The sequence below is a fragment of the Zonotrichia albicollis genome, chromosome 6 (assembly GCF_047830755.1).
Source record: "Zonotrichia albicollis isolate bZonAlb1 chromosome 6, bZonAlb1.hap1, whole genome shotgun sequence".
In the NCBI taxonomy this organism is placed as follows: Eukaryota; Metazoa; Chordata; class Aves; order Passeriformes; family Passerellidae; genus Zonotrichia; species Zonotrichia albicollis.
Window position 1 is genome coordinate 46,551,483 of NC_133824.1, and position 24,114 is coordinate 46,575,596.

General features: G+C 45.8%; 2 protein-coding genes across 13 annotated transcripts in view; one reads left to right on the plus strand and one right to left on the minus strand.

Annotated features, from left to right (window-relative positions):
* Positions 1–15,072, minus strand: part of SBF2 (SET binding factor 2) — a 232,315-nt gene extending 217,243 nt beyond the window's left edge. For all 11 annotated transcript variants that reach the window (XM_074543433.1, XM_074543428.1, XM_005494563.3 and 8 more), the window contains exon 1: positions 14,867–15,072. In XM_074543433.1, the coding sequence (XP_074399534.1) occupies positions 14,867–14,921 (55 nt within the window). In that variant the 5' untranslated portion in view covers positions 14,922–15,072. The remainder of the gene's footprint in view (positions 1–14,866) is intronic.
* Positions 15,073–20,693: 5,621 nt separating this feature from the next.
* Positions 20,694–23,369, plus strand: ADM (adrenomedullin). Of its 2 annotated transcripts, none has more exons than XM_005494564.4 (4): positions 20,694–20,851; positions 21,435–21,548; positions 21,830–21,970; positions 22,467–23,366. In XM_005494564.4, exons 2-4 carry the CDS (start codon positions 21,451–21,453, stop codon positions 22,768–22,770), a joined length of 543 nt encoding a protein of 180 aa, XP_005494621.1. In that variant the 5' UTR covers positions 20,694–20,851; positions 21,435–21,450; the 3' UTR covers positions 22,771–23,366. The 2 variants fall into 2 exon arrangements, with proteins under 2 accessions (XP_005494621.1, XP_005494622.1); XM_005494565.4 differs by having other exon boundaries at positions 20,714–20,851; positions 21,438–21,548; positions 22,467–23,369.
* Positions 23,370–24,114: the final 745 nt, after the last annotated feature.

Sequence of the window (24,114 nt, forward strand, 5' to 3'; positions counted from 1 at the left end):
GAATTCTGTGACTGGAAGTCCATCTCAACTGTCTACTTCAACATTATTTTGCCCCCAACTTCACAGCAGCTGCCACAGATCTGTGGGTACTGAGATGCTCACTGAAAGTCCCCACAGAATTTTAGACAGTACCCTCCTCACATGCATTAGTTTGTTTCAAAACCTGGCTTAGTTTAAGTTAAAACAAGACTAAAAGGACAAAAAATCAACACAAGTTGATTTCAACCTGTTCACTCAATCTTTAACAACAGATTTGTACTGTACATATATTTTTGCATTGATTAGGTAAGTTTCAAAGCTTTTCTTCTACTCAACACGTAAGTATAAGCAATGATAAAGGATGAAGAAGCAAGTTTTCTCTTTTTTCCCAGAACTAACCAGCTGCTAAGATTTGTTTATTTAAGTCTGCGTGCCACTGCTCACCTACAGATGATGGAGAGTAACAAGTCATTTGGGAGTTTCCCACCCTGTATATTTCCTGTGATCCCAATAGGCTAAAACAATTAAATAATATTTTGATCTCAACAAAGCAAGATTTTTACACAACAGCTGTAAAAACGCACGTTGACAATAAAAATTTCTGAGTGTATTCAGTGTTTTCCTCATACAAAACCTTTTCAGAACACATAAGTGATGCTTTACAAAGAAGAATGATTCACATATCCTGGTAGGCCAAATATTTTGTCTGGACTATAGACTTAAAACAGAGCAAAAAAACAAAGAGCTTCCAGTAAGCTGAGTATATCTTATGGCCCATATGTATTTAGCAAAAACCAGCTCATTACCCACCTGCCTGAATGGCACCAGTGCCAACACTCAGGCTGCTCAGCCCAGGTACCAGCTGAGCCCACGCTGCCCTGTGCAAGCCAGGACTCTAAAGCAGCATTCTCCCTCAAGAGAACTGGGCCCTGAGGGTTTAGGCACGTTTTGCTCCACATTCTGCAGCACTCCATAAGCGGGGGATGTGCAGGGGATGTGAGCAAGGCTCCACAGTTATGGCTGAATTGCAAAGGGCTGGAGTGTCACCATGCAAACAGCCTGAGCTGCCCCTGCAGGAGCACAGCCCAGGGGAACACCCTGCAACAGAGCCCCAAAACAACAGCAGCCCCCATTAACAAGGGGACCAAAAATACCCAGAGAATGCAATCCCACCCCTGCCTGCCTGCCTGACCCCAAATGAAAGGAATCCATGGCAGTGGTCACGCTCCCACAGCAGGGGCAAACACACAGCAGCCACCATCATCCCCTGATGTCATCCTGCTCAGCTCCTGCATGACAAACTTTGTTCTTCACAGCTGCACACCAGTTCCAAACAACGTGTTTGGCTTCCGAAATGAGAACAAAAAGCACGGGGCTACTTCAAACAGGCAATCAAAATTAACACCATTGTCTGGAACACCCTCAGCTGTCCCCAAGTTAAACACTGTTTGTTTGTGCTCTGGCTCACAGAGGTTAACAGCATTTCATTCCCTATTCCCTCCTTGCCCACAGAACCAGCTGCCAGAGTGCCTTAAATTAAAAATCAACACAAAGAATGTGAATTCTTAAAAATAATGCTGTATGCAAATTTCTTCGAAATCCACAGACACAAACTTTGAAACATCACAACTGTTACTGTGTATTTTTATTACTTCTAACTCCAGCAGTTTTCCCTGAAGCTGAACTGTGAATTGTATTTGGCTCACTTAGCACAGAATATTTCACCTGATCTCTAAACAAGCACTGCAAATGCTGGTAAATACCTGATTGGAAAAAGACCCCCAAAAAAATCAAACAGGAAGGCACAAAATAAACATAAATGTGTAAATTTGAATGATTATTACGGTATTTCAGGGGTTTTGAGAGTTCTCTTAAAACCATAATGTAAGAATAAAGTATGGTTCTGTGCTTGTGCTAAATCACCTATTTCCTTACTGCCATCTCCTGCCCCATAAATAAGCTACACTGCCAAGATTTTGCACATCCAAATGCACTTCCAGTGCATGCCCCATTAGCAGTAAAAATAGTAATTTTTTAACTTCTCAATGCATATTTTGCAATTGCAAGAAACCAAAGGAACTGGTTGCCTGAAATGAGAGCACAAACAAAGAAAAGAGAGTCACATCCATGTCCTAGCAAACAATTAAATGCCATTTGACTATGGGCCCGTAATTAATTAATAGAACATAGCATCTCCCTTCTGAGGCTGTGGCAGGCCCAGAGTCTTAACTGGAGCATATTATAATGTGACTGCCACAAAGGCAGGCAAACATTCTCCTAAATAGTGTTCTCACAAGTAAAGCTGCTCCTTGCAGAGAGGTTTCCTACAGAAGCGACGTCTGTGTGACGAATGGCCTTTAACCCAAATAAATAAATAAACACACAGTGACCCTGAGCTGAAGAAAAGTTAGTGTTCAAGACACCCTGTTCCTTGTCTGGAGCAGCACTACCAGGGCCATTCCAGACAAAAGACAAAAAATGTGCAGAAACACGTCACTAGTTCTGCTGTTCAGGAAATAACTGGCCAACTTCTTTCTTGAAGTCTCTGACTCTTGAAATATCACCCTACTTAAACGATCCCCAAACAACCCAAAATTTAGTGTGCCTAGGGACATCAACTGAATGTGCTTTCTGCAAATTTATCCACTACACACACTCAATCATATTTACAGCAGCACTAATTCTATCTCTCAGACATGATATGTGAGCCATTGTGGGGTCCAATGCTTGGTTTTTGGTTTGAAGTGGGTTTTGGTTTAGTTTTGATGGAAGTTGCTGCAGGCTGAAGCACAGAATATAAATGCACCTGTTCTATTAATATATAAACATATATATTTACAAAAATATTTATATATACAGAAATTATTTCTTTTCTGAAAATGAAGATAAAAAACAGAGTAGAGAACAAGGTAAGAATTCAAAATTATCCTGAAAGACTGGGAAAAAAGTTATGAAAAAACGTTAAGAGTGTGACTAAGGAGAACTGCAAAGCTGCAGTTAGGCCAGAACACCTGATTGCACATATGGGGGATGGCCAAAATGTGGTTTAGGTAAAAGGGATGCAGAGATTAAAGCAAACCACAAAGTGACCCTCAGTGTTGTGATGCTGAGAGCTAAAAAAAAAAAAAACCAAATAAAAAGCTCAGAGTGATGTCACAGAACTGCCCAGAAAACCTCACTCTGTATTTTGGTAAGATTTCATGTAAATTACCACATCCAGTGGGGTCCCCACACTTCAAGGAGAAGAGCAGTAACAGGCTGACAACTGTACCCAAACCCGCAGGACTCAAAGACTCTGAAAAGTCTCCTGAAAGTCAGCCAGAGGAGCTGGAATAGGCTGCCCGAGGAGGTGTGGAGGGCTGGTGTGGAGGGCTCTGAGGATGAGTCACGGTCTGCCCAGGCAGAGCGCAAAGGCTGCAGCCATTTATGCTGGGAGAGGAGAAGGGACCAGACAATTCCCACTGGTCCTGTGCAGTCTTTAGGGGTCTGGATCACAGAGATCAGGGCTGAGCAGGACTTCTGGGGTTCACCTAACCCATTCCTGGCCCCTGAGCTGCAAGTCCCAACACCACAGGGGTTTTGGGTGGGTTTTTTTCACAATTACACACTGTTTATTTCAGAGTTTACTGATGCCATACCAGACTTTAGGCTGAAGTTTTACAGAGAACTGTCCCAACAAATTCCAAGAACTTTTCCACTTAGTGACAACAGCTAAATTAGAGACCATTGCTATGAATTCTTTCTCACCACTAAATGTACTTTGGCTTGTATTTATAAAAATGCATTTTATTTGAATGAAATTTGAACATTCTAGTCACTCAGTATCACGAGCTCTGTCTGAAGCCCTTAACCACAAGTTTTAGATTCAGCTATTCAGAATTTTTTTAATTACCGTCTTTTAATCATCTAAAAGTCTTAAGCATTAAGTATTCCACTTCCTTTTTTACTTGATATTTACAGGTTGAACAAAAAAAGGTCTGCAAAATTAATTTTGGGAGTCCATGCTCCCAGTTTTGCCCAGGAACAGTGACCACCTGCACCCATCCTTTACCAGCAGGTCAAGAGAGGTGATTCCCTCCTCCTATCCTGCTCTCCTGAGAGTTCACCTGGAGTGCTCCACCACCTCTGGGGGCACCAACAGAGGAAGGACAACCCAATACAGTGGAAGGTTGGGAACCTTGCCCATGGAACCAGAGGATCTTTAAAGTCCCTTCCAACCAAAACCATTCTATGATCCTTTACTCTATACATAACTCTTACAACTCTTACCATTAAATCAGGAATAGCTTAGATTCAGACATAAAAATCTGCTGCTAATTAAGTTTGGCAAGACCATGTGGACAAAACCTTGGTCCATCTGCTGTGAAAACTGCAGAAAGCATATGGTGCTTTATACAACTACATGAAGATCACTGAAGTCCAAAGCTCCTCTCAGTAACCATCTAATGGAAAAGAATAAAAAAACTCCAGAGTTTTCATAAGACCATAAATCAAATCTAATAAAACATACTATTTATGTTTTGGTCTCTGCAAATCTATTTTCAAAGCTTTAAGAGAACAGTTAAGACTAGGTAGGGAGTAGATACCAGAGAGACAGTAAGTAATGAGGGTTTTCTACTGCTCATTTCTAGACTTTATATCGGGATTTTTAAACAGAACTATATTCTGAGTCTTCTGCTTCAGAATTTTATTAGTAGCCATGACTCTTCTTGTTTTCATATGAAACTTAAAACAAGAAGAATTACTGATTTTTGGGGAGTCAGGGAGGAGAAGGAGAAAAGAAGTTAGGGATAGGAAACAACTCAACCCACAGACTTTATTATAACTTTAAGAACAGTGGCTGAGAATAAGCAAAACACACACAACTCAGTTACAAAGGAAGATAGGAGATCCACAGGTTTTCCTTTTCAGCATCCTATCCTTAACCATCACAACTTTGGGAACTGAAATATCTCCAAGGTCTCTTCCACAAGACAGAAACAATGAGCTGCAGACCAGTTAAGGCCTTACTTAAAAAAAAATATTATTGTTATTATTACTTGTATCTGAATCATACCTCTGGGTTTTTTAACGTCAAATAATGCTAAGCATATTCACAAGAAAACAAAAGATTATAAAAACAACAGTCTTCTGAGTTAGGCCTCTCAAATCCTACCTCTCTGGAAAGAGCAACAATCCTCATTTTTATCAGAATTAAGTATGGATGTAAACTGCTACCTTCTGTCTTCTACTAGGCTATCAGCAAGAAGAGCAGCTCTGATTACCAATAGCTATGGCTAGAGACTCGACCAGGGAACCCCCATGTCCTTGAACTGCAGTTTTCCAAAAAAGGCTATTTACTAAAACTGGCCACATTTTTGTAAATTAAAAACAAAAATAATAAAGAAACCCATAAACTAGCATGTCAACAATTTTGTAAGAATGCAAAAACATCTTGCAAGGTCTGAAAGGCACAAAGCATGTTTTCTGAGGTCTTTTCTCTCTCACAAAAAATGAGTGACAGTCTTGCCTCTTCCAAAATGATGCCATGTGGCAAAAGAGAACAAAATGATAAAAAACAGCCTCCAGGAGATTATTTTGTTAAAGATGTATGATCTCATCTCTTTTAATAATAAACACCATAAACAAAATATTTGGAAAACATCGTGCTGAAACAACAACCTTACAGGAGCGCCACAACTTGAGCGGACGCCATTTACTCAGGGGCAAACCCGGTATCATTATTTATGCACGTTGATCAAACAGGAAAGAGAATCTTTTGAAAGAAGAGTTTTGAATTCCAAATCACAAACATGTGACTCTCTATGGCTTTGTTTTCTTTTCAGTTGCCTGTGGCTGAAACAACAGGGCCACTTGCTTTGGCTGTGCTGCTGAAGCGCAGCGCAGTCCCAGCTGCAGGCTGAGCACACCCTGCTCAGTGAGGGGCTCTGGGATGTTCTGCTCCTTCCCTGCTGCAAAGAACCAACCCTCAGAGCTGGAAAAGGGAACACACACTGTCACTACTCCAAAACCACGTGCCTCAGCTTCAAGCATGCTTACAGGTAGCTTGAGTCCAAATCTCAGCACAGAACTGGCACCAGGGTCTAAAATCGCTGCCTCCAGCTAAAGGGCAAACCTGAGACCTTCACAGGTGTTCTCTGAACTCACTGCAGCAAAGTGGAACAGAATTTATCACTGAAAATCAGCATTTCAGTTTTTGTCACTATAAATTGCCATGGGGAGAAACATTCCTCTGCAACACTTTGAACACTTGCATGGATTTCTGAACACAAACTGAATATTTATTACCACAGAAAACATCCTTTTATTCTGTGTGTATGCCTTGTTATCTTATTTGTTTTGGAAATATCACTAAAAGCATCCATTCCAAACCAAGGGCTTTCTACTGCTGAAACTTACTGATCATGAGAGACACATTCTAATTAGATTCCTATTTTGCAAAAGCGAGCAGCTCCTGAAAGGCATTAAAGGAATTATTCTAAAGTAAGAATAATTCAATAATTGCACTTGTAAGAAATATAGGGTGAATCCCAAAGGCAGCAGCTCTTCCCTCCCTTTACAGGAAATTCCAACCTGTTCCTCAGCTGCAGCTGGGCACAACCTATGGCTCAGGCAGAGGCCCCAGGCTAAGACACTTTACAAAAAGCAAATTCTGCCTGGCAGCCCACTGAACAAAATACACTGAAGGAAAAAAACTCTCACAGGCTGAAGATTCTAAGAACTTGCAGCCCAAAAGAGGAAGACTCTAAATAGATTAAATTAGCCCCCAAAAAGTATGGGGGGAAACGTGGGTTTAAATCTGTGTTTTAGGAAGGCTTTTAAAATTGGTTTTATCACCAATTTTTCTTTGAAATCTTCTTTAAAAATTATATATTCTTAAAAATTATCAAACCTACTAATTCTCTCTTCACAAACTATAAAACAAGAAGAAAGAAAATGGAAATCCTCTTCTAAGTTCTACTGGAATATTTTGTACTAAACCTAGTTTAAAAATAGCACACCAACAATATAGACCAGTAACAGCCCAGTCATCACACAAGCTTCATAAAACTAATATGTGTTTTTCTGGGAAAATACATTAATTATGAAGAAACAGCTCCACAGGAACAAAGCATGTGGCCTTCTTCTATTTTCATGCAATTGCAATTTGCATGTTTATGAAAAGCAGTCTGTGTAACAGAATTCAAAAACACAGCTTCCCTAATTTTTTAAAAAAGTACAGTATGCCAATTCAACAATATTTCAAGAATTAAAATTCCGTTACAGTTGAATTTATGACAAGGTCACAACTTTGTCTTTTGAGTCTTGAGTATTTTGTTAGTCACACATACAGCTTATTCTCACTGCCATTTAGGAATTAGATTTACAGCCCAGAAAACAATAGTCATAAAAAAAAAATGAGCGTCTGCATTTCTTTGTCCAAAACAAAAATACACATGTTAAATGTACAAATCTAAACTGTGGAAGACTTCAACAACACAGTGGTCAAGCTAAAAGTGTTACTGGGCTTCAACTGGTGCAGTCATAACAAACTAAGAAACAAGAGTGTGATGTTTTTAGATACACAAATAACTAACAGCTATAGGCATTTCTAATGGGGCTCTATCTTGTTCTTTAACTATTTTCAATTATTTTTTACTTAAAGTAAATGCACCATACAAAGTCTCAATGGTTGGCATCTGTTTCCAGATGAATTATTTCAGTAAAATTTCACACCAAATACTTTTCCTGCGTCCAAGAAATAAGACTGGGGAGAAAAGGATTTTTTTTGGCCTAAACTAAAATTCTGCCAAACATGCTTTTAGGCCCAAAATTTACAGAAGGGACAAAACTTGGCCCTGGTGTTTGTGTGATGAATTGGAATTTGTTTATTTAAAGATGAAAACCATAAGAAATCAGACTGAGTGGCCAAGAAGACTTCATCTCAGAAAACCACAGAGTAGATAGTTAAATAGATACTGAAAGTGAGAGAAGGAAGGAGAAAGTGAGAGAGATGATAAGGCAGAGATTCTTCCGGAATAAACCTAGAAGACAGAAAACATTCTGAAATACCAGAATGTATCAAATAGAGTAAGCAGGAGGAGTGGCCAATGTCTTGGGAAGGGTTCCTGAGCCACAAGGAAGTGACAAGCAGCCACTACAGAGTCTGACAACACTCCTGGCATCACTGTCCACAGCAGCTGGCAAAAGCAGCCCAACAAAACCCACAACATTCCACAGCTGAAGTCAAGGTTCCAGAAAGAAGAGCTGTCATCCCTTTTCCCCCACAAGCATCTGAGAAATCCTCTGCCAGAATGTCTTATCTTCCTTTCAGCTGCTATTCCAGCAACACAACCTGACACTCTAACATCCAAAAAAGACATTTTCTATCTTGCTGAAGGTCAATCCAAGTGTCAGATAATGGATTTTCTGGAGTTTTAAATCCTAGAAAACAACACATGAACCACAGTAAAAGGACACGATAAGGACATTTTTCCTACCTTCTATTTTCCCCCCTTGAATTTCTTCCTGAGTGATTGATTTTATAAGCCCAGTAACATTCCTTTGTCTCTATTTATCCACTGAGGTCTCCCATGATCCAATGGGGTTTTGCATGCAACTATCCTGAATTTGTATCCAGAATTATGATGAGTTTGTTTTTTCTGTCCCTCAGCTTTCCCCCACAACAACTACACACAATCCCAGATCGTACTGTCACTAAGTCTGGTTCTGGCTGCAGCAGTGACAGCCCCTCACCCACGTCCAGCTCAGTGCAAATGTTGTGGTTACTCTGACACCTAGAACACAACACTCCCAGAAAGGAAACAAAGAATTCAAGCTCTGTTCAATGATTGCATTTTTTCATAGTATTCAATCTGCAGAAGATTGAAAACTGAGAAGTGTAAACATTAAGAGACATGAAATCAGGATCTATCTAGTCACTAGCAGATAAGCAATAACCAGCATGTTCTTGGCTCAATGAGCAGGGAGTTAGCTGCCAAATCCCAATCAACACTAATTGGATTGTCCTTGACTTCAGAACGTACCACTGACACCACAGGAGTGATTTATTTCAACAAACACATATAAATGGAACACAATTCCCAAAACACCGAGCAGAAGAAAATTAATCTCATCGATACTGATAATGCTATTGTTAGAAATCATTTTTTTCACTAGAGAAGCAAAGAGCCTGAAAGTCTCATGCTACTGCAAAGAGGACAAAGAGGAGAAATGAACCAAAGGAAAACCTCCCACTCACCAGTGGATATTTGCAGGCTACAACTTTCACTGGCAGTTATCAAGGCTGGAGTGTGAATCTGCTTTTACACATTTTACAGATGATTCCACAGTGACTGTGGCTTTCCTTTGTGAGCAGCAGTAACTGGGGAGGTAGCTGGTAATTTAAATTGATGTAAGAGAGCTACCACAGCAGTGTAATTCTCTTCCTTGCTGTTACAAGATAAGGCTGTTATGTTTGGGGCATTGGAGAAGTTAAATGTCAGTCTCATTGTCCCTCCACTGAAAAATATGACTGTGGTTATAGAAGGCCAGGGCTTACACAGTATTCAGGCTTGCATAACAAACTGTTTGCCATGAACAGGCTGCAGGAAAAGTGTCTTTTTGTCAGATAATCCACAAAATTAATCCAGGACAGAACAGGGAAGAAAGAGTTCCTTGACTGCAGTTTAGTCACAAAGATAGGAAATGCTACTTCCCTCAACATAATCTGTGTTCTATTTCAGACCAAATGCAGATAGCTTGCAGAGAAAAAAGCCTCCAGGAATATTTTAGTTTAAAATGAAAGGCTGAAAAATAAGTATTTTTAGTGTTATTGTTATTATGATGGAAAGACTGAGTGAGTAAAGAGTCTGAAATCCAAGTTCTTTAGAAATTTCATTACAGACATGTGAGGGAAAGACCTCCATGATCTGCGTTGATTATAAGATTTCTCCAAAAGGATAAATCCATAAACCAAAAAAATTCATTTTTTTTAAGTCAACATTATGTACTAGAAGAAACTGCTTGGATATCTTAGGAATACATGCTACCAGAAAATACTGGGGGTCTTTCAAGCAGACTTTCAAGAGAGCTTTATCTCACAAAAAAAAAAAAAAAAAAAAAAAAAAACCTCCACCAAACAAACAAAGAAACAAGCAAAGAAATAAACATGACCACAATCGAAACAAACAAAGCCACGTGCAATGGAAATATTTCTTCCTCATTCTGTTTCAGCACGGTATTGTGGAACTTGTTGTCTTTGAAAAGTAAAGCATAAGGCTTAGAGAAAGAGATTTCATTGACAGGAGCAACTAATTTGTTTCCAAGTCTTTGGGGTGCCATGCCCTACCCAGCCACAGCCACCCAGAACCATGTCCCAGGCTCATTCGTGCATCCTGCTCCACTTCCAGCACTGCACTCGATGCTTCATTCCACTGCAGCCACAAGAATTCCCCTGCCACAATAAGAAGGATTTAGTTTTTGTTGCTTTTTTAATCCCTTTGAGATTTCCCTGGATTGCATTTGAATTAAATTAAGCTGCAGCACAGATAAGAAAGCCACTGAAGTAACAGCTTTATTCCCTTATTTTTCTACATTTTGTTTTTACAGAGATTGCATGCCATGGCATCAAGCAGTCATTCACTCCTTATACACACACCAGCTCAGTGAAATGCCCAACTGTGAATATACAGCAAATGCACCAGAAAATCCTAATGATACTATATTCTTCACAGGCAAAATCTGCTCACAGGAAAAAAATAAAAGAATCAGACAACTTCATTTAGAAATTTCTCCCACTCCATCAACAATCACTTGTCTTGTTTCAAAATGCTCTGAGATACAAAGCTATGTTACACAATAAAGGCTTCCCTGAAGAGGAGTTGATAAAAATCAGAACAGAAACAACCACAACAGAGCCTACACATGTTACACCAGCATTTATCAGTTGTGAAAACAGCCAAATAAAACTGCTATACTGTTGGAAGCCTTCTGTCCTACACATTGCAACTGCACACAGAATCAAGAACAAATCATTCCTCAGTCCTCTTAGAGCAACCAAACCTCACAGAAAACATCCTGCTCCACCTCACAGGTTTTCTCTTTTAACTTCTGGGTACAAAACAGCATCCTACAGGAAAGCTGCCACGGGTGTATGGGAAAATTAATCAAATCCAGTCTTTGGATCCTCTCTTCTTTATCCTCTCACCTTTTGGCTGCTGAGCTAAGGAAGACACAGAATGTTCTCTCTTTTACCTTTTCCAAGAAGTACTGTATGTAAATTCTAAGGATAGATTTATGATTAGGGCTTATACCAGCAAAACCAAAAACAAACAAAACAAAACAGGCATTTTCTCATGCCCTTCTGTGATCCTTACAAACATCTGTGTTCTTCCTAAATCCCATCCACATTCCATTATTCAGACATATTAAATTGATAATTTTTTTGGTGAAGCACATCAAACACACTTCAAAATGCATGAACAGTAAGGGCTCCTGGGATTTCTCCTAGCTGTTAACCCAGAATACCTACATTTGGTAGCACCTTTGCTCCTTTCAGAGACTTCTCTAAGTGCCTTTTGTAGCCAGTTATGTAACAGCTTTATATTGTGCTGATATGCTGGGGAAAGAGTGGTTATCTACCTCAGCCAAGGTTCAGCTGAAGACAAAATACACCAAGGTTGATTGCTTTACTCTGAAAAAGTATCACTGTTAGAGCAAAAAAAAAAAAGAAAAGGGTTTAGTAAAGCTGGGGGATTTATAAATCTGGTTTCTATAACTCTGTCAGGACACTCAACATGCACTTCTGACAGCAGCTAATGCTGCTGCAGTTCAGAGCAGTGGCTCAGAACGACTGCTTAAAATACACAACAGCCATCAAAACTATGATCCACGGAAGCTTAGTTTCATGGTGAGACACAGACTGAGCAACCTAAGTGGGAACACAGACCAGGGCACCTGAAAGACACAAAAAGCTGGATGATTCAGGTCATCCTCCACAGCACAAAGACTTCTCAGCTCCTAAGTGCCTGCAACTCTTCTGACGCTTGTCAACAGCAAAGCTCATTCTCCACTCAGGCAGAGCCTCTGCAACTTGCCAGGCATGAATGAACTGCCTGTGAGGCAAATTATCCAAGGGCTCCCATCAGTTTCCTTGGAGCATGTAGGACACTAAGGCACCTCACTAACAGCTTTGTGCCCAAGGCTCTAGGAATGTTTCAGCTGATAGAAATTCAGGGTGCATTGATCTGTCTTTCAGCATGCTCCTGACCCTCCTTTATGCCAGTAATGGCATTCATCTGACATCCTCGTGAGCAAACACTGTTTGAAAAATGAGCAGGAAAGTAATCCAAGGACAATACAGCAACACAGGTAACACACCCAGCAAGAAAGGTCTTTTGGATGGGTTAGCATCCTGAAGTGAGCTGGATCCAAAGGAAGGTTTAGGACAATAGGAATGGCAGCACCAGGACTGCTGTAACATCAATTTACACAGGCCTGGACCAGAACAGGAATGGACTTTCACATGCTTGATTCCCAAAGGACACACTCTGGTTTATCTGAGGACAATAAAACCCTTCACTTCCCCTGAAGACTATGCTGGATAAAAACTTGTAGCATCACTTACAAAGCTGTTCCAAAACAGGAAAAAATCTACAGATCTGCTCCTAAACTGCATAAACATTGCATTTTAGATATTTACAGCTAATGTTTTTTGAGTAAAGTCAGAAAATCAGCACCTTTATCACATTTTCAGGGGTAAGTTATTGGCCCATGTAAATAAATCCATATAAGCAGTGAGGGGAGAGCCAGCAGACACAGTGGGGCTTTCCTGGGAGAGCAGTCACTACTATAAACACCCTTCCCTACAAACCACAAGTGTTTATCATCCAAATGCTGCTGACACACAGGTTGGGGGAAGGGTACAGCATTTTTGTTTGCTTGTTTACACAAAGCTATCCCACAGATTATGCCTGGGAAAAAAAAAAAGGAAAAAAAAACACTACAAAACATAATTACACTCAACATTAAAATCAAGCACATTAAAACCAGGCCAGAAGGTAGCTGCTGATGAAAAACAAATAGGATAGAAAGAAAAGGAACATACTTAAAAATATAAAAGCTTCAAGGGTAGCTCGTCTATAATCCTAGAAATGCTTGTCCCTGCTTTTCATATAGAAGGAAGCATAATAAATGCATCAAAAACTACAGTTTTATAAGAAAAATAAAGGTCAGTATTCCATGTATTATGGGATTGCATGTGGGGGTAAAGGAATTTGGAAAACAATGCATGCCTAGTCTTCAACAGAATGTTGTTCCTTCAAGCATTTTTCTTATGAAGCATTAAAGTAGCAACAAGTCATTTAAATAATGAAGTCTAAACAATTACTTTCTGGGCATGACCTTTTTAAATTAAGGTTCAGGAGTTATTTCTGCATCTGCTCTATTTCTGAATCTGCTCAATTTCACCCAGGCAAGCAATTCTACCAAACTTCATGAAACAGTTTATGTATGGGAAGTTAAACACATACTTAAATGCTACAGATGAAGACATTTTACAGACATAAAGCTTTCCAATGCAATCTATAATTTCACTTCAATGAAGTAAGCAGCCTATTTGAGTCATCTTCTTAAAAGCGCATCTGGGTTTTTGGTTGCTTCTTTGTTTTGATTTGGGTTCTCTCTACTTTGTCAGGGAAAATGTTCCAAACAGGAGAGAGGCAAAAGGAAAGGTTTTTATTTTTAAAATAAAAGCCTTACCATTTCACATGGATTGATTTTGACAGTACAATTAGGACAAACCTACAATCAAATGGGATGGGAAGGGTAACCAGGATGTAATTAATGGAATAACAATCGCAGAATAGTAAAATCTAAGAGACCCTTAGCAGAACTTTGTAAGACACTGCATCTTTAAACACGCAAATGTAACAGTTTCTCTAAAAATTCTTTCTTTTAAAAAAATCTCACAGTCCGAGTTTATTAGCTGCACTTTTTGAATGAACAGATACAGACTACACGCAATTGCTACTTCAAAGAATTACTCTGAGTAACAAACTTGAGTGTTGTTTGGTTTATGCATAGTCAAATAAATCAGGGAACATTCGACTGTTTAAAATATTGTTTATTAACAGCACACATTCAAAGGAGCGCTCTGAAATACGCAGCACAAACACATTCCAATTGACAATCACTTCGTTTTCCAGTCAGCTTAAACACTGATTTGAGATCTCTGCAGCAACAAAGCTGGTACCATAACGGAGAGTTACGTAATACAAACCACTCTCTCTCTGCCCACAAACGACAGCAGATAACAGCACCTCCCTTTCCCCCAGCAGACAGAACTCGGTATCCCGAGGCTTTAGGAGGAGCTCCCGTTCCCGCCCCGTTCGGTGCCACGGCGCTGCCCGGGGGACTCGCGGCGCCGCTCAACAGGCGATGGATGAGCGGCGAGCCGGGCAAGCCCCGCCGCCGGCCGAACGCAGCCTTTGTTCTGCCGGGCGGCGCGGCTAGCGCGCCCCAGCCGCCGGGACACAGGTGGGGACCGGCGGCACCGGCCCTGCCCCGCGGCTCCGGCCGCTGGGCCCGGCACGGCCGCGGGCCCCGTTTGAACCTGCCCGCGCTTCGGGGAAGGAGCCGCAGCCGCTCCCGGCGGGCGGGGCGGGCCGGGGCTGCCCCGGCCGGGCGGTGCGGGAATCCCGCCGCTTCCCCCCTCGGGAAAGGGGGATTAACCCTTGGCTCGCCCCGCTGCCCTCACCCCCTCCTCCCCCGGCCGGACGCGCGCCCCGTGCGCGCCGCAGTCTCCTCCTCCCGCGGCCCGGCCGGAGGCGGGCGGGGGCCGGGGCCGGGCAGGAGCGCGGGGAGCGGCCAGGCACGGCGGGGCAGCGCTGCGCGCAGCCACACCTACCTGTCTTCTCGTGGTCATAGCCCACCACGATGAAGTAGTCGGCCAGCCTGGCCATGGCTGCGCGGGGCGCGCCTCGGCCTCACCACCCCAGCGGCTGCGGCGGCGGCTCGGGGCAGGCTCAGCATCCTCCACTCCGCGCCCGCCGCAGGAGGAACGGCACCATCTCAGCCATGTTGGAGGCGCGGGCACGCCGTGCGCCTGCGCGCCGCCCGGACCGCTCGCCGTGACCCCGGGGCTGGGCGGGGGCTGGGGCGGCCCGGCCCGGCTGTCCCGCAGTGCCGCTGCCCCGGGCCGGCCGCCGTGCCGGGACGCCGCTGCCAGCGCCGCGGCCTCCCTTCGCAGCCCCCCACGGGCGGGGAGGGTCCGGCGGGGGAGGCCCACGCCCCGCCCGAGCCGGGCTTTGTCTCCCGGCAGCCTCCCCCAGTGCGGTGGCCGCCCGGGGAGCAGCGGGTCCGGAGCCCGTTCCCCTCACAAAAGACACTCGCGGCCCGTCGGAGCGCTCTGTGTGCCCAGGGAGACCCAAGTGTTTGAGCGGGGCTGCACCTCGCCGCTCCCGCTTGGAGCTGCCTGGGCTGGGCATCGCCCTCACCCAGGCTCCGCGGAAATGGAAGCCGGCGGCGAGATAACGGCGACCCCGCCAGCCCGGCCTGGGCAATCGGGGATTGCCCGTCCCGAATGTGTCCCGGTCACGTTTTGTCCGGGGTGTTCGGGACGTGCCGCCGCGGGGGGAGCCGTGCCGCCGCCCCGCTGGGCTCTGTGGCGGCGCCGAGGGTCGGCGCGGGGGTCTCGGCCCCGGCCCCCTCACAGCAGCACCGCCGGCCCGGAGCGGGCTGTGCTGCCCTGCCCGGCCCGGCCCGGCCCTGCTGCTCCCCGCGGCTGGCGGCGCCGGGACCGAGCCTGGCAGGGCACTGGCCGGCGGTGCCTCGGCGTGACCCGCGTGGGCCCGGACGTGCTGGCCCGGGCACAGGCGGTGGCCGCTGGGGCGCTCAGCGAGCCGCGCCGGGAGCTGCCGTGGTGCTGTTTATAACGTGCAGAGGAGGCAGGCACCTTCTGGACCCTGGCCCTCGAAAGCTCGGTGGACTTTGCCAGCAGTCGCAGAGATGCTGAGGATAAAGGAGCGGACAATAATGCGCTTGGGTAGCTGGCAGAGCCTGCAAAAACCACTCTGATAAGCTTCTATGAACGTCCCGTTTGACAGCACAGAGAAAAGAACCAGCGCGGAGGACGTAGGTGGCATTCCAGCGAGGAGCAGTCGTGGGTGCCGGGCTGGGTGTGGAACTGCAGCAAACTGGATTTGCTCCTGACGAGCCACCCTGACGAGGGACCCAGCAGACAGTCAGAAGTGGTCTCAGAGACATTTCTGTTTCAAACACGCCGTTCTCACACCTCTTAGCTGGAACATAGTGATGCAGTGTCTCGCTGATAAACCAGATGCAAATTGGTCAGGAAGCTTCAAGCAGTGTTCCCGCTTGTGCCTTCTCAGTGGAGGGCAGAGGCTGACATCTCCTCCGAGTCATCAGCTTCGTGATTTAGCTGTTTTGAAGCAAATGACATGTGTAAAGATCCAATCCTAATACATTTCCTTCTTTAGGAGTAAAGAAAAATGTATCGTATATACATCAAAAAGATTGACCATACTTTTTGAGAAAGAGATGCACTCTGTGGGGTCAGTCACTTTTTCTAGGTAGGGGTTAGCAAGGAATATCTTTGTTAAGTTATGCATAGGCATTTTGGTTGCAGGACACAACAACAGTTCACAAAAGCAAAGGATAATGTTCTGTACAGCTAAACCTGGAGGCAAAGTTTAAAGACACTGAGAAATTACCTAATTTGGAGCTGAAATGGGTCCTTAGAGTTATCATATCTACACTCATAAAAAGATTCAATATGCAATTACAAATCTCAATAGTGAAATCTCACTGCTCTTTTAACACAGCATCTCTAGTAGGAGAGAATCACTCACACCTTTCCCAGAGCATTAATAAATGCTCAAGAGCAATAAATAAATGTTCAAGAGCAAGATGTTTATTTAGTGATTTCCCAGTACTGCTAGTGTTCACTTTACAACCTTGCTCCTTCTGCCATCTGAATCAGTACAGCCAAATTTTGTAAAGTTTATAAGACGTGGCACATCTTAAATAAGAAATAGGGAATGTAGTTGAGCTTATTTATTTTACAGAATCACAGAAGGTTTTGGGTCAGGAGGGATCTTAAAGATCATCCTGTTCCAACCTCCTTGCTAGAGGTGGGGACACATGCCACTAGACCAGGTTGCTCAGACCCATCCAACCACACCATGAACACTTTCAGGGATGTGGCATCCACAACTTCTCTGGGCAACTTACCTTAAGAATAGAGCAATCTTATGTTCTTATAGGACAAATGAAGAAGTGGAGCAGACACAGTGTTTGCTCACCTAAATTCTAATGAAAAGTGAAACTGAATGCTCATCCAGACCACCAAGCCTTAATTCCCTCACTTGCAGCCTAGCTCCTCTCAGGAGAAGCAGGGGCTCACAGAGGACACCAAGGCACCAGTTTCCACAAGCCCCAGGTAATGTACTTCCCCCAGGGGAAGAATCGAAAGGCTGCAGCCTCTCCAAGAGCCCCAAAGCACTCAAGGGACAGTGTTGCCACACTCACATTGTGCCCTTGCCAACAGCAAGGTGTGAACGTTTACAATACCTTCTACAGTTCCCTCCTCCTCCAGGAAACAGGGAATTCACACTCTGCCAACCCATGCCAGAACATGGGGGCAGCCATAACCCTGACCAGATTTCCCCTACCAAGAGACATCCCTCACTCACTTGGGAGGCTTTGTTTGGTGTATACCAGAGCACCTCCAGCAAGACTATTGAAATGGAATCACCCCTTTGTCACTGTGCTCTTGGCACGGAGAGAACTGGCTGGGTGCAGGCACTAACAGTAAGGTTTTTCTGTGTGGAGCTTGAGTGAGGTTTTAGATCCTTCAGGGGGTGCCATTCTTCTATTAGTATTATCTTTCTGCTGATTTCACGCAGCCTGAAATACAATCAAGTCTATTCATACTCATGGCATATGAATTCAGAACAATTTGTTTAAACAAAGTAAAACATGCAAAGGCACTTCCACTGGCTTCAAACAACAGTTTTCTTCCATCATCAGCACAGAATATTTGCCTCACACTGATTCCCCATTGCTACCCACAGATTTTAGATCTTTTCTTTTCTTTTCAAATAAATCTCAGCCTGAACAAAATGCTCTATAAACAGCAACTCATCTTCACTATGTCTCTGCCAGAGCAGATACTTGCTGTAAGGTCTTCAGAACACCAAAAGGTTGAATGGTACACCCAAGATAAGCAGTAAACAGGAGCTGGCTGCTTCCCATCATGGATGAGGCAGCATCTGGGAGACCCTGCACTTCACATCACACACTGCTCTTGCTGAACTGCTTGGCATTGCCTCAGACTCACAGCTTGGGGAGCTGAGGTGTTTTTTTTGGAGTTTTTTTTTTTTTTTTAAGGAAATAACTATTTGTGGCATAATTTTTTTAAAATTGGTCACTGTTACATCACAGTACCAATTCAGTGACTATTGCTCATTTCCAAACTGCATGAGAATGCAAGTTCATAGAAAGAACAAAATGAGCCTCTGAACAAAGAACATGATGTTTTGTAGTAGATTTGAACCAGCTTTACCTGCTGACGCCTTTTCACAAATCACATCATCAACAAACTGATCATTTATGTGTCAGAGTTTGCCACCTCATAAATCTACATGAAGTAATTTTTTATCACTGAGATGATAGTTACAGTCAGTATGGAAGAAACGTTAGAGTTGTGTTACTACTGTTATTAATATTCCGAAATCAACATAGAATTTCTTTTCTGCATTTTTTGTCTCAGAGTATACAAAATACACTTCCCGTTTAAGCCAAAGATTTTAATGAGGGATTTTCCAGCATTTGAGGAAACGTGTGATTTTTATTTTTTTTTTTTTACTGGAATGGGAGACTTAATCTGAGTCAAAGCAATGCTTATCACATAAAATCCTGCCTTCTCATTCGGAAAAAGTTAGATTCAGTTTCAACTTCTGCTAATCAAGGAAATGCTTGAACTCGCACGAGCTTGAGCTGCCTCATGAAGTCTCTAAAATCCAGCCAGTCGTGCAGCTCCGGGCATGATACGGTCCCGTTCCAGACCACTTGTTTTCCTATCTCTTCTTCCCTGTGTTTCCCCCCAAGCCTCCCGCTCTGCCCTCCGGAGCACGGTCCGAGGCGCGAGCAGCGGGGCTGCGGCTCGGCAGAGCTGCGGGCGGCAGGGACGGGGCTGAGCCGGGGCAGCCCCGCCGGGGCTCGGCCGGCCAGGTGCGGCGGGCAGCGGAACCGGGCCGGGGAACGGGGCAGAGGGGCGGCGGGGCTGATGCGATGGGGAGCAGCGACAGGCAGCGCCGGCCCTCCCGCCGGCCGGGCGGTGGCAGCTCCCCGGCCAGCCTGTCCCGCACAGGTAGATGCCGGAGACAGAAGGCTCCAGATGTCTGGACGCTGCTGGAGAGCCAGGGGAGGGAGGGAGGGAGAGAGCACCGAGTGAGCCATGCACAGGAAAGTTTCCGTCATCCCCCTGCACATACCTGTCCGGGGTGTTGTTATACACCGCGGTTATCTAGAAAGGCAGAGTCACGAGCACACGCTCACTCACCTGACTTTTGAAACACTTTGCTTGCGGCAAGATGCGAGAGAAGCATCTCACCACTCATTCCTTCCTGCCGAGCGTCTCTCGCTGGCCGGGGGACCCTGTTGCCCCAGGGCGCAGATCTCCCGGGGCATTTCCCCCGGTGCCGCCGAATTTGCACTGCCACAAGTCAGCGGAGACACGGTCCATCCGCTGCTGGCTGCGAGCACCCCCTGCGAAGCCGGACCGCTGCATTTCTGAAGCGTCACGGAGCAAAGACGCTAAAGACTGTAAAAAACCCAATAACAAGGTGGTCAGACTAAGGTTTTGCTGCTGGCCAGCCGAGAGAATGCTGTTAGAGATCCCGATCCTGCACCGGTTCAGCTTTCTGACCGGGAAGTAACTGCACTCACATCCGTGAGGTTTGCGGATTGGGAACGGCACAAGGCACGGAGGATCTTCCAGCCCCGTAACCCCAGGCGTTTCAGTGACCCCGTGTTCGCCCCAAAGCAACGCCACTTGCTCTGTTCCAAGGCACAGAACTGGGCTCTGACCTTCACCTGCCAAAACCATTTGAATCGTGATCTACTTGAATCGATCAAGTAAATAAAATTCATTTTGTTAGATAACAAATGCACCCAAGTTTAGTCATAAATATTAATGATGCCCGATTTGCCACCTCATTACTTATGTAAAGAAGGCTGTCATTCCAGTTACTCATTATAAATTCACGTTGTCCAAATATGGGTTTATTTTTGGAACTTTGATATTTGATGGATTTTCAGGGATTTTGGAATGGATTGAATCTGGTTTCCACTCCCCTGCTTTCACCCACCTGAGGCTAAGATGTCTAGAATGAAAAATTATTCTACAGACATCATAAATACAATTATATTTTGGCGGTTAAAACCTCTGTCCCCAGTAAAACAGGCTGAGGGGCTCATCGGATTTTGCAAGTTGTGCCATGACTCAGAATCCTAAAAGCTGCCGTTATAATTAACAAAATACCAAGGGGGTTGTTTAAGATAATTTTCAATAATCCTCTTATCCTCCCCCCCCCCTCAGTGTTGCCCCCAATCCAGGTCAGAATGCTTAAGGAGTGCTTGAAATGTGGGGGTGGGGGGTGCCAAGAGAGAGCTCGCCCAGCCACGCCAAGGTCCACCCACTTCTCAGCGCTCTCTATAAAAGCAAGCAGAGGAGCGCAGAGCTCGGCAGTGATTACTTCACACACACACACACACACACAAAGGAGGAGTTCTCGCTCCTCAGGAAACCCTGCAAGCTCGGATCGCTACTACAAAAACATTTGTCTCAGTGGATTATCCTCACTGTCAGGTAAGAACTATTTTTTTTTTCCCGCCCTTGGCAACAACAAAAGATTCAGGGGAGGTGGAACGCAAGTAAAACTCTACTAAATTTGGACTGTTTTGAAGAGTTTGGAGTTATGCTGTGGAGTCTTGCACTGGCTCTTGGCATCAGCTGCAGTTTACAACATAAGATCCAGACCTAGCTGGTTCTGCGTTGTGAAGTGGGAAGAGGAGCTATCAGGGAATAAACTTCCCGGCAGCAAAACACTTGCTGGAGTTTGGAAACGATGTGTCCGATAGCCAGCTCCCTCTATCTTATGGGTTTGCTAAATCCTAGTGCAAGCCGCTGGGGGTATTCTGGAAATCCTGCTGGTTTTCAGCCGCCTCTGCAACTAAACTCTCGACAAACGTAAACTTTGGAGACTCTGTTATTTACTCTGTGATAAGTTGTTGAGTAAATATTAGCTTCTGGTTCATATCAGACACAAAGTCCCCGGTAGCCTGGGGGCTCTGCGAGGGAAGGAGCTCTCTGGAATCACCAGGAATAAAGGACAGTCCTTACTTGACTTTTATTAGCAAGCATGCTTATAGTTCTTCTCTTTTCCTTCCAGCAGGAGCCCAGCCAGAATGAAACTAGTTCACGTAGCCCTGCTCTATCTCGGCTCTGTGACCTTCTTCGGGGTGGATGCTGCAAGGGTGGACGTAGCGACAGAGTTCAAAAGAAAGTGAGTATCGGAGCGCGCCCTCCTGCCAGCGCCCCGCGCCTGGCTCCGGCAGCCGTCAGAGGCACTGGATTCCCTGATTCCCTGCAGGGATTGCTCAGCTCCTTAAAGGCCTCGTGCCCTTTCAGAAAGCATTCGAGGGTGGAGAAGAAAAAAAAAAAAAAAAAAAAAAAGGAAAAAATCTCTGCGCTGGCAAAGATTTTCGCCCCTCGAATCTATTTGGTTTGGCTCCCGCCCTGCAGACTTGCGATAACAGGCTCTCCTCTTCTCTTGTGCTCTTTCAGATGGACGAAATGGGCACTAAGCCGAGCCAAGCGGGACGTGAAGCCTGCGGGCTTGGTCCGAGGGCTGGGGGCAGCCGCCGACGTGCTGCCTCTCATCCGCACCCAGGACGTGAAGGAGGATTCCCGAGTCTCACCTCCCAGGTAAATTCCAGCCCTTCCTGGGCTCGGGCACTTGCTCGAGGCAGTAGAAAGTTTCGGGGTCCCCTGGTTTCCGGGTGTTCAGGGTTATTCTTGCTGTCGATCCTCCCCGCCCCAGAGGCAGGTCCTGCCCGGGCTGCCCATCGCGCTGAAAGCAGCCTCCCGCCTTCTTTCCCCGCGCTCTTTAGCTGGCGGGAGATAGTAGCGCCTTTGCTGCGAAAGTCAGATATAAATAGTAACTCGAGCCCTGGATGCTTAGGAAAAAGTAACAGCCGTAAACCGGCGGGGCCTCTCCTTGCATGGGCAGCCGGCTTCGCTCGGCGCTCCCGCGGAGGGCACGGCCGGGACTGCTGGGGGGGCAGCCGGGCACCGTCGGGACGAGCCCATCTCCAGCCTGGGGCTGCCTGCCCTGCAGACCCTCCCCTTCCCTCGCCCACCGGGTCCCCTCCTCCGGGCCCCCACGGCGCTCTTCACATGCCCTCTCTCTCTCTTCCTGCAGCAACCGGGAGGATGCTCACATCCGCGTCAAGCGCTACCGCCAGAGCATTAACAGATTCCCCCACTTCCAAACAAAGGCGTGCCGCTTCGGGACGTGCACGGTGCATTGGCTGGTCGACGAGCTCCACAGGGCGGCCGTCAACGACAGGAACGATGCCGCCCCCCCAAACAAGATCAGCCCCCAGGGCTACGGCCGCCGGCGGCGTTCCCTGCCCGAGCCCCGCAGCCCAGCGCGCTCTCCCAGCTCCGGGCGGCGCCCACGGACGCGCCGGGCGCAGCCCCTCGCCGCCTTCCTCGGAGTCTGAAGCGCCGCAGGAGCCGGCCGAGGCCGCCTCGACGGATGATGGACTGAGGCACGGGCTGAGATCCGCCAGGATCGCGGAGAGCGCCTGCCCGGGCGGGACCCCGGCGCGCCCTCCGCGGGGAGCTGAGAAGGGCAGCGGACGCTGCGCCCCCCGCCCGCCACGGACTCTGGCCCTGCCCGGGCCGGGCACCGCCGGCTCCCGCAGCCGCCGCCGCCCGCGACGCGAAGGCGCCGCCGCTGCTCCCGGGGGGCCGGGCGGCCCTGGCCGCCCTCCCGCGCCCCGCCGCCCCGAGGAGGGGATGCTCAGGGGGGGACCCGCCGGTGGGCGACGGGCCCCGGCCTCGCCCTCCGTCCCCGAGGGTTGGAGGGTGCGCGTCAGCCGTGGGCACGGACAGGCCGCCCACATCTGCTCTACCCTCTGCGTTATGTGCACCCGGCAGGGAATCGGACACTCATTAGTCCCTGCGGGGACTGCGATATACTTGAAAGTCACAGAGAGGAAAAGTGCAATTGTACGTGGTTTTTGTTAATTATAAGTGCGGTGTGTGTGGATCACGAGATATGCATTGGTATTTAAGATTGTTCTGTGCCATGGTTTTTTTTTTTTTTTTTTTGGAAAAAATATATTTTATTTTTATACGGTTTATATATATATATATATATATATATATATATATATATATTGCATAAGGGCATTTTAAAACATTGTATCCCCTCTATTTTTCATATCGTGAATGTCAAACGTTAAACTCTTTATCCATACCTTTTTTTATCTTGCATTCCAGACTGGTGAAAGATATAGAGAATGTATCAGCTGTTCTCCATGGGTAATATGTGAAATAAAATAAACACAATTACATAAAACACTTCAGTTATGTTGTCTTTAGTGGGGGCAGTGGTCAAGATGAATCATTTCTCACTGTGTTCAGTCCTACTCATGCTAAGCTAGAATGGCAGTCCTGGGACAGACCAAAACTCTTCCCTTGCAGACTTTGTTAGCAGCCACCTTATCTCATCAAATGGGGTAAACTCCGAGCCAGCAATGCATCCCAAAATTCCAGGGCAGGTCTGTGGAGAAGGCTCTAAGGCTCTTTTCTGCCCACACATTCAAGCCAGGGCTGAAACGTGTCACAGCTTGGATTGATCGTGCAAGTTTATTTTTTGCCCTAATTAATCAGAGAAACAACTGCACACTTCAACATTGCACAACAAAGTAACAGATTTATTAAGGCAGCACGTTCCAAAAATGGTCATGGCAGCTTCCAAGGTTATTTATGTTGAAGGATTTCCTGGGCCACAGTTCAGGTTAAAGTTAAACGGTGACCGGTTCAGTGCAGGGAGAACA

Bases quoted from the DNA above. Each gene is read 5' to 3' on its own strand.
- ADM (XM_005494564.4), top strand. From the start codon at position 21,451: ATGAAACTAGTTCACGTAGCCCTGCTCTATCTCGGCTCTGTGACCTTC. The intron at 21,549-21,829 runs GTGAGTATCGGA...GTGCTCTTTCAG, and splicing joins GCGACAGAGTTCAAAAGAAA to ATGGACGAAATGGGCACTAA. The intron at 21,971-22,466 runs GTAAATTCCAGC...CTCTTCCTGCAG, and splicing joins TCCCGAGTCTCACCTCCCAG to CAACCGGGAGGATGCTCACA.